Consider the following 18,643-nt stretch of genomic DNA (forward strand, 5'->3'; position numbering starts at 1 on the left):
AAATTTAAGTTTGAATACTAAAACAAACCTGTAAATTCAATGGATTGTAACATTTAAACCCTAAACAGCTAACAATGGAAGCAAAGAATACTTGCTCAGTATAATTCAGGAGAAAACTTATCAAGGCATTAAAGAATTCACAATTATAATCTTGCACATCAGTTAAATCTGAGGGATTTATCATACCTCACTAGTACAGTTGTCTTTTCCCAAAAACAAATTAAAGTTCCCATCTGCTAAGTGATGCCTTTGATGATGGTGTTGATCACATTATCCAGTACTTTTTCCAAGTTTTGTATTAAAATATTCATAGAACACACATTAGATTATATGGACACTCTAAGATGTTTAGATAAAGACCTCTGAATTAAAATTAGTGTTAGATCTAAAATATGTTTAGAGCAGAGTTCTTTAAAAAGATATTATTATACACAGATTGAATATGTAAAGTTCTATATTATTTAAATTTTTTATTCATTTGTAAATTAATAGCATTAAAATTTTCTAAATAAAATTTAAGTATTCATTTATTATGACATTTTGCATAGAATATGTACTACAAAAAATAAATATTTGCAAGTAATAAATGAAGAATAAGATTTATATGATAGAAATTCAATATGTCAATGTACAAATAATTGTTATAATAACTCTCAACTAAAAATATCTATATTACTATACAAATAATAGTAGACTATATAAAAAAAACTAAAACAAATAAGTATAGCTTAATATATCTTTTTGATAATTCTTATATATTTTTCATCACTAAAAGCATTTACAAATTTCGGTCAGATTTCACTTAGAAGTAATAAATAAATTAGTAAATTCAACTAATATTTTTGTTACCAAGTAAAACCTAAAGATATTAGAATAATTTTCATTACTATATTGATGTTTCTTTGGAATTATATTGTACAAGAAATTAATTTTAAATATGTAGTTGTATTTTTTCACTTTTCATTAAGTAATACTGTAACATGTTAGTCTATGGAAATACCATTTTAGAATTATCTAAAATGAAGTACCTTAATCATAAATTTCCATTTGTCGTAACCCTAATTATATATATTCCATAATATGATATTTTGATGAATAGCTTTTTTTCATAATCTTCATATAAGGTAAATAAATAACTAAATGAAAATTGATATATGTATTTAATATAATTTTCAAGCAACACTTCACATAAATGACTTTATCATGAAGGATTTTCGGAAAATACGTGTGTGAAAACCAAAACCAATATTGAAGAGATAAGAAAAAGTAGTATTTAATGCAATGAGCAACAAATACACTAGTGATAAATGAAAATTGACTCAGTGTTATCTTTTATATACTTTATTCAATTTTATACGTAAATAATGAATTACATAATTTAGACAAAACATATACAAGTGCACATGGAACACACATTAGTTACTAAATATATATCCATATAATCTTAAAAGGAATCTAAATCTATCTAATTATTAGAAATCAGTTCTCAAGACTTTTGTCAATGTCAAATTAATATAAAAATCGCAATAAAAAATAATATTCTAATTTTACAAATCATTAAATTACAATGTCAGGGCAGATCTTTAACATCAATATCTACAATATTCATCGTCCAAAATATTGACATTACAAAATTAAATTAATGCAAACCATAGTCAGAGAATTTAAGGAAAGAACACAAAATCTGCCGCCGACTACAATGATGTACAACAAAATGAAACATTTAACTGACAAAGTGATTCTTAAGATACTTCATCATGCCAAACGTTCTGAAACGCTTGATGCCAATTACTTTGAACAAAGCATCGTCGCAAATGGCAAACTGCTTATTCTTGGGGTCATACAAGTTCTTCTCCTTGATTATTGACCAGACCTTCTTAACCACCTCGTGTCTGGCCATGGTGTCTTGTCCCACAAGGGCAGCCAATTCAGGGGACAAATTAAGGGCCTTTGTGTAACCGCCTCCGCCGCGTTTACGTCCAGCACCGCCGCTCTTTCCCTTCTTTTTACCGGCAGAGTAGTCCTCATCGGAGTCGGAGTCAGAGCCCTTCTTCTTCTTGGGCGGGAGCTTGCGGGTCTTGGCCGGCTTGGCCTTCTTGGGCGAGTACTCCTCGTCGGAGTCGCCGTCGGACTGTTCGCTGGCGTCAGAGTCGTCGGCCGCCTTCTTGGCCTTCTTTGCCGCCGGCTTCTTGCCGGTGGAGCCGCGCTTCTTCTTCTTATCGTCCTCGGAGTCTTCCTCCTTTAAACAGTTAAACGTTAATTTTGTTCATTAATTGTACCACTAGTGTTGACGTACCTCCTCTTCCTCTTCCTCGTCTTCCTCCTCCTCTTCTTCGCCGGACTCCTTGGACTTCACGAATTCCATGACCATGTCATCGATTTCCTTCTTCCTTGACTGGAGGTTGGCGCCAAGTTTCTCCTCCAACTCTTGCCTGACCTTCTTGGTCGAAGTGGAACCTAAGTTGGCATCCTTAAGGATGGCTGTACAAATATAACATATTTAAATTTTTTTATAATGATTAAAAATAATTTGATTTATTCATTTTTTAAAAAAAGATTGACAAATAAACATCAAAAAAATTCAGTCAATGTCAAATTTGCCTAATTTTAAAATTGCTTTAATTATAAAACAACAATTATTAATTTGGCTTAGTCCTGGACACACATGTAAAACTTGTAACTGACATTTGCTGCCACAACAAAATAAAAAAGGCATTCCATATAAGGCGATAAGGTTTATAATAAATACATAAATGATAAATGTCAAAATTGCAACACATAACAAAGGCCCCAAGGAGCAATAATAAATAAATCGTCACTCGTGCATCGTAAAAATTAACGCATTGACCGGACTTGTGTGTTGACTTACGTCGACCCAAGCTCAAGTTTGAAGTCAAAATTTCCATGTAAAATGGAAAAAATCCGACAATGCCTCAACGTAAACGCGTCCCTTGACGAACAAACATCAAGTTTGTATTAAGAAATTTTAGCTGTCGTTGCCCCACAAAACAATAAACTCGAATAAACATAATCGTTTGCCGCATTGTGTGGTGGCTTGGTACAGTCGTCACAATCGTACATCACCCATAATTCTCCAAAAAACTTCTCTAAACGAAAAGAAATCGGGGAGATAAACTCCTACGAAAATCAGAAATAATTTCTTACATCGATTTTGTATGAAGCATTTCCGCCGTGGACGCGTAATTTCAATGAAATTCTCGATTTTAAAACCGCACCGAATGTACATTGCAAGCATAGCGTCATGCAGCCATTGTTTATACACCGTACGCCAACAGATATTCGGACAAGAGTAAAATGCTCGATTTTGCCAGACAACCCCCGTAAACCCACTAAGAAAAGTTTTACACGAAAAAATTACAAGCTTAGTTTTGCGGTTTTCGCGTGGCCCCGATGGAAATTAAGCAGAAAAACTCAACTTACCGGCAATTTCTTTACGAAGATCTTCCTTGGAGATGTCTGCCATGTTGATGGAGAGAGAACGACACGCTTAACAGAGAGGGAAGATTGAACTGAGCGATTCGGGTTGCCGCCGAATATACCAGGCACTCGTCACGTTGCCAAATTGACACAAATCATTCAGGTGTGGAAACCTAAATGAATAAATAAATAAATTTTTGACGATTGTTTTAAAAAACAACGAAATTACCGCGATTACGTACCTTTAAATATTCAATTTTTTTAATTAATGTTCATTTGTATGTTCAAAATTTAAATTATACGTAAAAATCAAAATTGCGCAAAAAATGTCAAGAACTTAAATTAATCCCCGCAATACTTGAAACGAAAATCTACCCCAAAAACGGAACAAAAAGAGGGCCGCTTAAAAAATTAATAAAAAATAATTAAAAAAACTACGAATGTAAACAAAACAAAGAAATCGCCTCGCGTAAAACTGGCAACGCCGCGCCCCTTCCCCCCGTTGACCGAAATTCAAACTGCAAGGGATACATTTATTAAATCGAACAAAAACCCACTTGTAAATATTAATTCGATAAAAAGGACAGATGCAGGTAAAATAACAGACTGTGCGGCCCGTTTAATTTTATTGCGTTTCGAAATGTGGCCGAAATCAGGTACAAAAATCGACGTTCGTTTCCCTCGTTCTAGATTTGTTGATGTTTATGCACCGTTTCGTGCCTTGCAATTTCGCTAGGATGCAGCTTCTCCCGTTTGATTGTTTTCGTCGAGCTGACGGTGTTGGGTCATCGTCGATTTGGTTGATTTGCGGCGGAGGTCGGCCTTAAAATGTAAAAAAAATGCGTTTTTTTATGAACTTGTTAAAATTTCAATGTATCACTAATAGTAATGATATAATACTATGTACAAAATATTTCAAATACAAAAGGTAACATTATTCAGTAAATTATTATTAGTAAAACAGCTTCAAATTGTTAATTACCAAATAAATTTAATTCGTTAAATTATTAATAAATGCATGAGCGTAACTTTCAATATTTGATCAGGTCTCTAAATACAATATTAAACAAAATAATGGATTTCATTAATATAATAAAACTATTAAATATATCAATATTAATGTTATTTTGCATGTGAGGTGAATTTTAAATTAATTTTATTTTCTTACTTTTTTCTGTTGAAAAAACAGAAGGTTAACGTTATTTATTAATGGAAAAGCAATACTATTACTAATAATTATTGTATGATTTTATTAAATATCTAGACACCTTAAAAACAGGTTGACAAGTATCACTGCAACAAATAAACAACAGACACGTGATGCTAAAATTAATTATTACTAATCATGCTTTCAAAATTTTTATTTAAAAAATGCTGCTGCTGTTAACAATAGTGACTTTATTTCAAAAATAATAATTAATTATGCCTTTATATTTTTATTTCAACAGATTGTTTTTTTTTTCTGTTGCTAAGATACCTAATAACTTAAATTTTCTGAGGTGACCATATAAAAATGTGAATTTCTTACAATCTAATCCAACAATACATTAAAGTTTGTTCCATTTAAAATTAGAAAATGAATGTTATTTTAAATAACCACAAACTTATTCATACTATTTAACTGAATTATTTATTATATACTGTAGTGGTCATTATTAAAGCAACATTTTAGAATATTAAATAATTTAGTCATAACTCTTATTTAATGGGAACTGCTAAATTAATATTAATTTACTATTGTTGTTTTATACAGTATTATAAAAAGTATAATTATATTTTCTTATTCTATAAAAATACACTCCTGGACAAAAGTTTGGAAACCCTAAAATTGCATTGTTTATTATTCGAATAGTTAATAAACAATGATGAAGAGAAGGTTAAAGTGGTTAAAATAAATTAAATTTGAGAGGTTTCCAAACTGAATTTTTGTATACTTCTTAAAATATCGAAAAAACTGCAGTATGCACTGTATATTATTTTTAATATTTAGAGCGTTTATTTCAATATTATTTTTTAGAATTATTGTTCATTTGCTATTTTAAATAATTATATCCTAGGGTTTCCAAACTTTTGTCCAGGAGTGTATTTTACTGAATTGATCCGGACTTAAATATAGCAATTTTAATCTTGAAAAGGATTTCTATATCCGTGGCACAATTAATTTCCTTCATGCTTCTTAAATGATTTGGTGAGTTTATTAGAATATTTAAAATTTTTATGTCGAATTTATTGATATTTCCTATCATCCTATTATCCATTAACCATCTTCTTACAGACCTACACAGCTAAATACTAACCAGTTTAAGTGCACTTCTCTTCAATTCCCAAACGTTCCAGACATAATCTTTCATAACTTCCTTGATTTCTTCCGTTTGAATCGCAACAGAATGAACAGATTGCTCCTTACTTTCCTCCGTTCTAAAAAGTCACCCTAATAAAAAGTCAACATTTTATTAAAACTTACCCCTGAGTCAGTTTTAAAGGTTCCATAAATTTCCTAGCATTGAACATCTCTATCAGTTCAATTCTTTTGGCTAGTAGAGAGCACAGATTTGAAATATTTCTAAAAGAGATGATTAATTTTAATATTACAAAAATATCATAACTAGAAGTACCCAGAAACATTTTTAAAAAATTCTCTAGCCGAGTCAGGCTCAGAAAAGATGAACTGTTGGGATTTTTGAGTTAGGGCCATCCCCATTGTAGGTATGCCTGGAAACAGACCACCGCCAGTCTGCACCAGTTTCCAGGGATCACATCGTATACACTAAAATGTTTTGTTGTTGTGTTTGTAAACGGTAATAAATGTTAGGGAACGTTTACCTCAATTTGTAAGGAGTCGATGTTTCTGTTTTTATTAATTGTGGTCATGAAAGCTTCATCAGTCTTCAGGGATAATTTCACGTCAGCAAAACGTTGCAGTCGTTGTGCGTCAGTCATCATTTCATCATCATTCAACATTTTTTTCAACGTTTTTGAAGGATAGTCTAAGAGGTTTACGTAATAATCTAGCTTTTCCAACACACAGTTTATGTGGGATAAGTAAATCGTTTCGTTTTGTATGTCCGTCCATATATCGGAGAGTTGCTCAAAAAGAGGCTAAAATTCCACAAATGAACAATAGAAAAAGCAGATTTTTTAAAGCTTACATAAATAGAAGCACAGGACACAGCTACCCTTATGCTGCAAATTTCGTGAATTCTTGATAATGTTATTTTTAACCTATTGAAGATTTTGTTGACGTTGTCCTCATCTTCTATTATTGCCATTATATCTCTAACTCAAAAAATATTATTTGTCAAAGTCAAAATGTGGCATTAATATTACCTTAAATAAATCTCATACTGTCTGTAAGCTATCAACAAACTTTTTATGTACTCCATATCATCCTCAGTTACAGATTCAGGCAGGGAGCATCTCATAATTCGATTACCATCTTCTTTTACAGTTAACTTGTAACTTTTGTCAATAACGGTTGTTAATATGTTAATTTTCTGCATCAAACGTACCAGAAGTTCACGCAAATTTTCTCTGGTAACGTCCAGTGACTTATACAACAATCCTGGTACTTAAACAACGAATATAATTACCTATTATTTCACAAAGACTTAAAGTTATTCAATTCACTTACGATCCACTATTGCGTCTCCCCCTTTTCCACAGTCTTTGTGAAATATTTTGATACCAGTTACAAGTTTCATGAAGAAGTTCAGCTGATCCAACTTTTGATGTTTGGGTAGAGTGGTAAAATCTTTTAATTCTTTCTCTGATAAAACGCTTTTTAGGGCTGATTGTGTTTCTTGATAAACCTATGATGAAAATTATGATTGTTTGTGTGATTATAAACTAACTACTTACACCTTCATTAGTAGGACTTCCAAGTCCAGATGTTAATGTTATATAAAATAATATTCTTTTAAACATCTTGTTCACATCAACCTGTTCGGAAATATTTTTCGTCTCGATAATATATTTTTTTAGCTCTGATAGTTCCTTTGCTAACTCTGCACGATTTTCCTCGTTAAGTTGATGTTTGGTTTGAAACTTTGTTTTATAATACCATTGCAATTTTAAAGTTACCACTTGGGGCTTATTCTGACATTTTAAATTGTTTGTCACCATTTCCAAAAATTGAGCATCTGGGATATTGTCTGAGTTAATAAAAGAATCAATTTCAGGATTAAGTCGCAGCAAATCTACCTAAAATTGTCAAGAGGAGTTGTTGTATTCAAGATGTTGTGAATAACTCACGTAAAATTCCAAGAAGTTTTCATCAATACTAATACTTTTTCTATAACAATGTTTTAAGATATTTGAAGCTATAGACTTTGTTTTGGAAGAATCGTTTGCCATTTTTAAAATGATTGTTTGATCAATAATCTGACGATTTATTTCAGTTATGATCATAATTATAAATTGTAAATTTAGGAGTTCAATTTTCAGCAAATAAAATAAAAATAAAACAAAAATAATAATAAAATTATTTAGTTACAATAAATATATTAATTATACATATTAAAAAGAAATAAAAGTATCTGGTAAATATTTTAATATTTTTAAAATTATTGACAACAATATACAATACGTATTTATAAATAAAAAACATTAAATTTGTTTTTTAATTTTTCAAAAAATGGTTGTAATAAAATCATTACAAATTGGTTACAGGAATCCTTCTTGAAATCATGCATTTTAATCTACCGCCCGATAGGTGTCGCCAGACGCCCGCACGAATTTTCAATAGGCAAAAAATACACGGACAACATTGTTGTGTGTTCGGAACGCAGCCAGTTGACGAAAACCGTCGCGGTAGGGTAGGTGATCGTTGTCGTTGCCTTGGGACCGAAAACAAAAATCAAAACCAGTGAGTGCATTATGATTACATCCGTTCAAGTGAATTAGATAATTTAATAAATATTATGGCGGTTTTGGTGTGTCGTTTGTATTTAGTGTTCTTGCTTTTCGTGCCCTGTGTCTATAATTTGGATACTCCATCGTCACAAAGAAGTAAGTAAGTCTTCGGTGGTGGGTCCGCGCTCGCACACACACACGCTTTCCGGGCCTCAAATTTTTGTTGATTTTATATGGGGGGTGTGAATGCCGAAATTATCGATGGGTGTAATGTGTGTGTGTTTATGCGTGAATCCTCACGCGAACTTTTGCCGCTTATTAATTTTACACATGTTGCTTTTTCATTAATTGATTTCCTATTAGATAGACCGCCGATAAGTAAGCCTAGCAGTTTATTTTTATTAGTTTATTGCTATTCTATTGACGGTTATTATTGTTGTGAGCATCAGCTGTGGAATGTTTTTAAAATAGCTTGTTGTTCATGCCGTCTGAGAGTTGGGTGTATGTAAATTGTTGGGCCATAAACAAGAAGAAATGCCGTTTTTGCATGATGTACCAACGTTTTCGACCAGCATAAAATGCCAAAGGTTGACTACAATATTCACTGGAACATTATATGAGTCATGTACCAGAAGAATAATTAACATATTGCCTTAACTTGGTATAAAATTAACACCCATGTCGGCGAAATTCAACGAAATTGTAATATTTAAGTTTGAACGAATTACACATGGTCCGTGGTTTAGTTAAATAACGTACTGTTGCCAAAGAAAACAACAATTTGTCTTTAACACTAACACATTTTTTAACGTCAACAATTACTAAGATTAATATATCCGTTAAATAAATATAATAAAAATATTAGGTCTAATGAAATAAATAAACTATTCTATTATTGTATTAATAATGTCTATTAATAAATAAATCTTTGTCCTTTCTAAAAGGATTTAATATGATAAAAAATAAGTATACAAAATCGACAGTTGCAAATTGTAAATTACAATATATTAATCAATACTTTATGAACACCTCCCATTTCAAATGTTGGAAATACAGTTGTAAAATTGAATTTGTAATAATGTTTTATGCTAAACATTCACTGCACTTACTAAAACATGGATCTCCATTTTCAACAATGATGGAGTAAAAAAAACTGATAAGGTGCCTAATATTATCAAATTTCCTAATATTCAGAAATTTCATTCTTGCATTTTTTCAAGAACTATTTATAAACGTGCATATTTACACGTAAAATCCCTGATAAAGTTTGATGATTTAATTTTAATTTTTACGTAAATAGTATATAATAAAAATATCAGCACTAATGACGAACTATTTGATAACAAATATAAATAATAAATATAAATCGATACATCATCGTAACTTGTTCATTTATAGTCCAATTTTAAGAGAGCTCAAAATATAGACGATTAAATTCTCTATTTATGCCACAAAAATTATTTTTTATGCCACTGACTGAAAATTGGAAAAAAAACGGATTAGTATATTTCTTTTATTAAAAAATAAGTGTGTCATTGAATTTCGTACCATTTAATTTTACAAAATATATTAATTAAACAAATGATAAAATTGATAAATCATAATTTTATATCCAATAATTTCTTTCTAATTAAGTATAATATCGAATAAATTTTCAAAAATCAGATATCAACTCAGACGTTAAATTCATTCATTATTTTTATATAATATTTTTTAAGAAATTTGATGAAGTACTCTGTGGAGGATTTTTCCATAAAAATACAATTCTTACATTTTTTGACTGTAAAATTTGTGAGCACCCTTTGTGAAGGATGCTAAATTCATTTGAACTGTATTTAGTTTTTAATAAAAATATATTCTTTCGATATTTTTACTGTAAAATTTATAAAATTTAAAAAATTAAACTTAAAAAATTAGAAAAAAAAACATATTACTACTAAAAATTGAAAATATTTATCTAAAAAAAATTAAAATAAACAATTAAATTTTAAAAAAATGTACTTGTTAAAATTTAAAATTAATATTATTATTAAATAATTACATTTAAAAAATAAAATTTATTTTAAATTTATTGTATTAAAAAATAATAATCAAAAGTAAATAATTAAGTTAAAAAAATAAAATTGTTAACATAAATTTTTTAAATTTAAAAAATTAAACTTAAAAAATGAAAATTAACCATTAAATTTTTAAAGAAATTTAACCAGTATTTTAAATTTATAAAATTAAAAAAATTGAAGATAATTTATTAAATTTGAATAAATAAAAACTATTAATTTAAATTTATAAAATTTAAAAAATTAAACTTAAAAAAATGAAAATTTTACGTCAAGATTAAAAAATTAAAAATAAATTAAATTTAAATAAATAAAAATAAAATTTATAAAATTTAAAATATTAAATGTTATGAATACAGTTCAATGTATTTTTTCATAAAAATACATTTTTTCCCGTTTTTTGACTGTAAAATTTATAAAATTTAAAAAATTAAGCTTAAAAAGAATGTTTTTTTTTATGTATTAATTACTACTAAAAATTGAAAATATTAATTTTAAAAAATTTAAAAAAATATACTTAATTTAAAAATTATGCTTAAAAAATTGAGGCTAACTTGTTATATTTGAATAAATAAAAATTGTTAATTAAAGTTTATAAAATTTAATACATCAAGATTAAAAAATCAAAAATAACAATAAAATTTAATATTTTAAGTTAAAAAATTAAAAATATTAACCTTACTAACCTTAAAATTAAAAATAATAAATTATATTAAAAAAGTAATATAATTTTAAATTTATAAAATTAAAAATATTAATCTTAAAAATCAAATATAATCAATTAATAAAATCGTTAATTTATATTTATAAGTTATCATTTAGACCTTAAAATTTCCTGTTAATTACAGTTTTATTAAAAATAAAGTGATACATTTTTCCTTTGTTTTAATTATATGATAATAATATATCAGAAAAAGTGTTTAGATTGTTCGGCATTTACAGAATGAAATGTCAGACTGTGAGTCACAGTCCTTACTGTTTATTGTTTATATATTGTCTCGTCTTTATTTATATGGTATTATTATTAGTGTTCGTGTATATTATTAATTGAGTAATTAATTTTTTTGAATAACGAAAGATATGAATAATTTTTTTCAATATAGTTTTGTTTTAATTCATTTCCAAGCTCTGGGAATTGAAACATATTTATATTTTTTGTATTTTTATTATTGTTCCATAAAAGTTTGTTTGTGAAACTAATATTTACTTATTCGGAAACCGGTGCTCAAGTTTGAAACCATATTAAGGTGTGTTAACAAATATTCATAAAAATAATTTATTTACCAAACACGTTTTTCAATGGAAGGCAATTACTTATTTATTAATATGTACACTAATTAGAGTCAAAGAATTGCGTGTTGGCAATATTATTTGGTATTTACAAATATTCGTCGAAAGTTAATTAGGTTATTAAAAATTAATTTCGACATCTTTAAAATAACACATTACATGTATATTATATGATTATTATAGTTTTGGGGCAAAAATTCTTTTATTTATCTTTATTTTAAACATTTTGAATGTTTATGGCCAGCCATAACAATTTTCAAAAGTTATCCACCGAAAACTTTCATCAGACTCGCAGGTCATAAATCTACTAAATCCATCCCCTACGGAATATGGGCGTTATAAAGTTTATAAACATGCCACGTGCTTTGGAAGCTCCATGAAATAAACATTTTATGGACTGCCAGGCAGATGTGTTCGGTCGAATTTTCCGCAGATGTTGCCGAAAAAATTTGATCGTTACCAAATTTTAGCCAAATATTCTATTTATAAACTTAATCGATGATGCACTTTTAAACAATTCTAAGCGGGGTGCCGCAAACTGAGTCAGAAAATAGATAAAGGTTTTTGTGTGGGAACGATGCTGCCGCAAGTTATAATTTGAAGTCTCAAATTACAATTATTTTGTTGCGTCTTTAGTACACCACTAATTGTAACGTCTCTTGTGTCTGGAAAAAAACGTTTGTGCCCAAAAAAACTCAACGAACGCACAATACATTAAAGGAAATGCTACGAATATCCGGTTTTAAGACGTCACCAGTTTACAAGAGACGTTCATCTGTGCTTTTTATTCTTGGCCCGGCACAATACGTTCCAACAGTCGCCGATGTGCTTTGAATATGGAAATGGGGCCGTTAGTGATTTTAGGAAACCTTTTACACATCTAAAAGTCGCTTAGTTGGACACCAAACGTCTTTTTAATCTATAAATATTACGACACAATATGATATTGAATAGGTAGTTAAACTTGAGCTGTACGTTTACTTAAACAATGCCAACAAATATAATAAACAAAGGAGGATCCTGTGTGTTGTGTTTGTTGCACTCGTGGAATAAATATAGTCGGTTGCACATGTTTTACAATAATACAAATAATGGAATAAACGAGTGTGACAACGAAGGACGACGACTTGTGTTCCTTTTTAACGAAGTGCGACACAATTTGTAATTTTGCCAGGAAACAAGTCATTATTGCAATAATAATTCAAAAATAAAATGTCGAAAAATGGTCACACTGCAATTTGCGCTAAAAAGGAAAAGTGGTGTTCTATTGTTTTTCGGGGAAAAAGTCGTTTCAACATTCAGTGTGGCTCATTTAAGATGAAAACTTGAATTTGTCACAAATTTTCGAAACATATTAAGTTTTTTTAATTTTTTATGGCTTATTTTAGGTCTTATTATTTATAAGCTTCTAAATTTGTTCTTCCAGTTTTTGTTTTTTAGGAAATGTTTGATCTTTTTATTTTTTTTTTTTCAATATTTTGGGATAGAATTTTATCTGTAAGTTTGAAGACTATTTTGACATATTTTATTTAAAAAAAAAAAAATATATTTAATTTTTAAATTAAAAAAATAATAAATTTAATTTAAAATTAAAAACACATAAATATTTAATTTAAATTTAATAAATATACTTAATTTAAGTTTGAAAAAATAGTTTTATTTAAGAGAAGAAGAATTAATATATTTTAAAATAAAAAATGATACAAAAAACTATGAAATAATAATTTTATTTAATTTAAAAAAAAATAAACATTAAAATATTTAATTTAAATTAAAAAAATAATAATAAAATTAATTTAAAATTAGAAACATTTAAATTAAAAAAGTATTAATATATTTAATTTAAAAATAAAAAATAATAATTTTATTTAATTTAAAATACAAAAAACAATGAATTTTGATTAAAAAGGAATATATATATCTTACTTAATTTACGTTTGAAAAAATAGTTTTATTTAATTTAGAATTAAAAATAATATATTTAATTTAAAATTAAAAAAATATGTATATATATTTAAAAAACATTAAAATATTTAATTTAAATTAAAAAATAATAAATTTAATTTAAAATTAAAAACACATAAATATTTAATTTAAATTTATGACTATTTTGACTTATTTAATTAAAATTTAAAAAAAAAAACAGTAAAATATTTAATTTAAATAAAAAAGTAATTTAAAATTTAAAAAAAATAATATAAAATACATAATAAAATATTTAATTTAGATTGATTAAAAATAAATAATTTTATTTAATTTAAATTGATTAAATTAAATATTTTCCTTTTTTTATGTTTAATGCATTTTTTTATTCTTCTGATTTGTTGTGACTAAAGAAAGTTTTTTTAATTGTTTCAGATATTATGGAGTTTTTATTTTTATATATATTTTTTAATGTTTTTACAGTGATTATAGAATCTGATTATTTTTGTCAAAACTTGTTTCAATTTTTTTAGTATTCAGAATTTTCAGCCATTTTTAAAAATATTTCATTCGTGAAATTTTAGATATTGTTGTTTTCTGTACTTATAAATGATGCTTTTATTATTATTATAGAATCTGTTTATTTCTTTCAAAACTTTTTTCAATTTTTTTTAGTATTCAGAATTTTTAGCCATTTTTAAAAATATTTCATTCGTGAAATTTTAGATATTGTTGTTTTCTGTCCTTATAAATGATGCTTTTAATAATATCATTAAATTTGGCATTTGAATTTTTTATTTAGGTTTTTTATATTTTCTGATTTCTGATTATTTGGGAAAATTTTGATATTTTAGAAGTGAATTTAAATTTTAAATTCATCATACATTATCTTTATATTATATATATTTTGATTTTTTATCCATTGTTATTCAATAAAATTGGATTATAAATAAAAAAGTCTTAGATGGACCGTAACGTTCATTGTAAACAGAAGAACATTTTTGATCCAATAATTGGTTCCGACATCATTTAGCACAATACCACATTATAAAACCATTTTTCCGTTGTCCATTTGACATAGGAAGACCGAATCAAACGGAAACGCAATGCATCGGTTCATTGTTTTGCGACAAGATACAGACGATCGTCTCGTGGGTGTCCGACCTTTTGCGAGTCCGCAGATTTATTTTGCTATCATCGTCAAGGTCTCCGTCAAAGCCGGTCTCTGACATCCAACAGTACGAGATCAGATTCACCGTTGTTTTCCTCCTTGGATGTTGCGGAGCGTTGATAAAAAAACGGTTGTGGGAACAAAGCAGTTGAAAAACACCAGCCACTGTTCATTGCACGAATACTAATGGTGGTTATTAAGTCGTTTAATCACTCCAAAGATTTATGAGTCAGTATTAATTATCGAGTCAATAAGTATTATAAGTCGGAAAGTGTATATGATTCATGCGAGCTTTTATGGCCTATCGTCATTGCGAAAATGTGCTGAATATTTTACCTTTTGTCGTTACAAATCACCATTAACGTGTACCGCTCGTAACAACAATGGAATTAATTAATAATACCGAACGAGCTCGTATCCGTTATTTATCGTCACAAAGGACGCTCCGCCGTCTGGTCTTTGTAGACGAAAAATTCAAATTCGATGAAACACGTGTATTGAAAGCTGTTATAATCAGTGGTGTACTGAAACAATTACTAAAAACAATCAGGGCTGAAAATACATCAATCATACTTGTCGATTATTGTGTGTATAAATGTGAATTTCTGATTTATTGTTGAAATGGACGTTATCCAATGAATCAACTTGTTGTATTTGAGGTCACTTCGTTGTTGTCGTATACCGTACATGATTATGGATAACCTTCCATTTTATTAGCCCATCTAAATTAACTTACATGCATGCATTAAAGATGTTACTATTTTTAAACTATAAACCACAACAATACAACTTGTACAATAAATCAAAATTCGCATGCATTAATGAAATTGAAAGAGGGGGCGTGTGTGGTAATAAAAACCCACTTGAAGAATCCATGATTAATTCCCAACACTTTATTTTTTGACATTAAATCGATAAGGTCAGTATCGAATTAATCCTGTCGTTCTCCATTCAATCGTCCATTCATCATAATTCGATTCAAATGCAGCCACCACACACGTTAATAACAAATAATTTAAATAAATTATAATTTTCAATGTGGACTTTCTATTAACAATAACCATTTGGTCGGTCGCATCGTAGAATTTTGATGACCAGAATTCATCGTAATCGTCCATAACGAATTCAAAAGAAAAACAAATGATGATGACTCAGCGTCAGCCAGTTAATGTAAAAATGTTCACAGGGATTAAAATCTGGCATCCGTGGATGTGAACCGGCACATGACATCCTCTTTAAATTATACCTGGACACGGCACACTGCACATTTTTACCACCTGCTTCGTGCGGCTTTTGTGCATGAAAATCTTCGGGGCACCTTTCTACGAAAGGTGCAGACGTTTGTGTACAAATGACTGGGAGCAGCCGTTCGAAATTGGGATGAAATGTTTTGTCCGCAAACATGGTATTTGGATAAGGCAACTCGAACGAGTCCAATGGTTTTAAACAGTTTGAATATGTTCTTACTGTTATTTTAAGTGTTAAAATTGAAATCAGACATAGTATTCTTTTAAAACATCACTTATATTTCACTGAATCTTCAAGAAAATCACTGGCTTAACACTGAAAAGCCGTCCAACTAATGATGGCTTGAGGGGAACACTAAAACCAATGGTTTTAATTTATTTAAAAATGTATTTACTGTTATTTTAAGTGTTAAAATTGAAATGAGGCACATTATTCTTTTAAAACATCATTTATATTTCACTGAATCTCCAAGGAAATCACCGGTTTTACATTGAAAATCTTTCTAACTATTGGTGGCTTGAAGAAATGAGAGAGGTACACCAAAACAAATTGTTTTAATTCATTTAAAAATGTGTTTACTGTTATTTCAATTGTTAAAATTAAAATGGAGCACAGTATTCTTTTAAAACATCACTTATATTTCACTGAATCACCAAGGAAATCACTGGTTTTACATCGAAAATCCTTCTGACTGTTGGTGGCTTGAAGAAATGAGAGAGATACACCAAAACAGATGGTTTTAATTCATTTAAAAATGTGTTTACTGTTATTTCAATTGTTAAAAATAAAATGAGAAACAGTATTCTTTTAAAGCATCATTTATATTTCACTGAATCTCCAAGGAAATCACTGATTTTATAGTGAAAATCCTTCTGACTGTTGGTGGCTTGAAGAAATGAGAGAGGTACACCAAAACAAAGGGTTTTAATTCATTTAGAAATGTGTTTACTGTTATTTCAATTGTTAAAATTAAAATGGGACACAGTATTCTTTTAAAAAATCATTTATATTTCACTGAATCTTCATGGAAATTGCTGGTTTTGCATTGAAAATCCTTCTGACTATTGGTGGCTTAAAGAAATAAGAGAAGTACACCAAAACAAATGGTTTTAATTCATTTAAAAATATGTTTACTGTTATTTCAATTGTTAAAATTAAAATGGGGCACAGTATTCTTTTAAAACATCATATATATTTCACTGAATCTCCAAGGAAATCACTGGTTTTACATTGAAAATCCTTCTGACTATTGGTGGCTTGAAGGAATGAGAGAGGTACACCAAAACAAATGGTTTTAATTCATTTAAAAATGTGTTTACTGTTATTTCAATTGTTAAAATTAAAATGGGGCACAGTATTCTCTTAAAACATCCTTTATATTTCACTAAATCTACAAGAAAATCACATATTTTACATTAAATTAGCTGTCTGACACCAAAACCAATAGTTCTAACGTGACTACTTTTATTTTAAGTGTTGAAATGAAACACAGTATTATGTTAAAATAGCATTTCTATTTCACTGAATATCCAGAAAAAAACATTGGTAGTACATTGGAAAGCTGTGAAGAAATGAGTGAGGTACACCAAAACCAATGGTTTTAAATAATTTGGAAATTTGTTTACTGTTATTTCAAGTGTTAAAATCGAAATAAGGCACAGTATTGTTTTAAAACCGCATTTGTATTTCACTGAACCACCAAAAAAAACATTGTGTGTATATTGGAAAGCTGTCAGACGTGCTTAAAAAATTGTCACTTTAAATGCATCGGGAGAAAGCTTTATCTACGTGTTTGACAATAAAATTCGGGATAATTTGTGGCAATAAACATTTAACAAAGAAAGTTTTATTAAGAAACCTAGCCACTGTTGATTGTTTTATTTTTACAACAAGTGACTCACTCACTCACATTTTTAAAAATCACCTCGTAAATCTAACAACCATATAATTTGTTCCACCACATTTTAAATTAAACGCCAAACGTATTTTACATGTTGGCAGCTATTTGGCCCGATGTGTAGAACAGAACATTCTAATCCAGGTAGGATACAGTGACCTTAAACTCGGTAGGTATTTTCGGTAGCCAGATTCATTGCCAGAATAAACTTTACTCATCAGCATTTCCTGTAAATACTGTCAGACTCTTAATGAGCAATAAATATATGGATGTGAATTTCGATGCCTCATTTTTATTGACTAGGCGCCATGCTGATGAACTGAGCCATCAAGTAAAAGCAAGGTCGCAAACTCATTCAGATCTAAGTGTAATTTAACACTTCTATTACACGGTGTTGTGTGTCACATCCTGAAAACCGTTCGGAACAGGATCTTTTGATCTACGTGGTATAATTAAGTATGTGTTAGATATAGTATTACTTTCCCTGGGAAACACTAGACGTTACCATTATTTGACCCATTTCAAGGCTCACAACTTTTTAAATAAATATTCCACCATGTCCGCAACTGAAGCATCGATTTTGGCGGAAGTGACGGTCGTGCAAAATAAAATGATGACGACGTAACGGGTTTTCTCTCCCGATTCAATTCTGGCCGATGACCAAAAACACTTTATTTTCGCAGGACCCCGCCCCACTTGAAAAATTAAACAGAAAGTGTGCCGTACAAGAACGACGCGTCGTTTTGCTTTATTTCTCGGTCTGTTGAG

At 28.8% G+C, this 18,643-nt stretch overlaps 3 protein-coding genes across 3 annotated transcripts in view; 1 reads left to right on the forward strand and 2 right to left on the reverse strand.

Annotated features, from left to right (window-relative positions):
• Nucleotides 1-1,325: 1,325 nt before the first annotated feature.
• On the reverse strand, nucleotides 1,326-3,593 carry LOC109601718 (uncharacterized). Its single transcript, XM_020017989.2, has 3 exons — nucleotides 3,442-3,593; nucleotides 2,297-2,481; nucleotides 1,326-2,239 (listed from the first exon to the last, which is right to left on the reverse strand). Exons 1-3 carry the CDS (start codon nucleotides 3,482-3,484, stop codon nucleotides 1,724-1,726), a joined length of 744 nt encoding a protein of 247 aa, XP_019873548.2. The 5' UTR covers nucleotides 3,485-3,593; the 3' UTR covers nucleotides 1,326-1,723.
• Nucleotides 3,594-4,138: 545 nt separating this feature from the next.
• On the reverse strand, nucleotides 4,139-7,791 carry LOC109601715 (cilia- and flagella-associated protein 206-like). The gene is made up of 10 exons (XM_049967972.1): nucleotides 7,690-7,791; nucleotides 7,297-7,638; nucleotides 7,070-7,247; nucleotides 6,766-7,006; nucleotides 6,588-6,714; nucleotides 6,262-6,537; nucleotides 6,054-6,205; nucleotides 5,903-6,001; nucleotides 5,736-5,856; nucleotides 4,139-4,260 (listed from the first exon to the last, which is right to left on the reverse strand). Exons 1-10 carry the CDS (start codon nucleotides 7,789-7,791, stop codon nucleotides 4,171-4,173), a joined length of 1,728 nt encoding a protein of 575 aa, XP_049823929.1. The 3' UTR covers nucleotides 4,139-4,170.
• A 340-nt stretch (nucleotides 7,792-8,131) lies between these two features.
• Nucleotides 8,132-18,643, forward strand: part of LOC109601716 (disintegrin and metalloproteinase domain-containing protein 12) — a 44,658-nt gene continuing 34,146 nt past the window's right edge. Inside the window, exon 1 of the mRNA XM_049967487.1 lies at nucleotides 8,132-8,445. Coding sequence (XP_049823444.1) covers nucleotides 8,358-8,445 — 88 coding nt within the window. The 5' untranslated portion in view covers nucleotides 8,132-8,357. The remainder of the gene's footprint in view (nucleotides 8,446-18,643) is intronic.

Source organism: Aethina tumida, chromosome 5 (genome assembly GCF_024364675.1).
Source record: "Aethina tumida isolate Nest 87 chromosome 5, icAetTumi1.1, whole genome shotgun sequence".
Lineage (NCBI taxonomy): Eukaryota > Metazoa > Arthropoda > Insecta > Coleoptera > Nitidulidae > Aethina > Aethina tumida.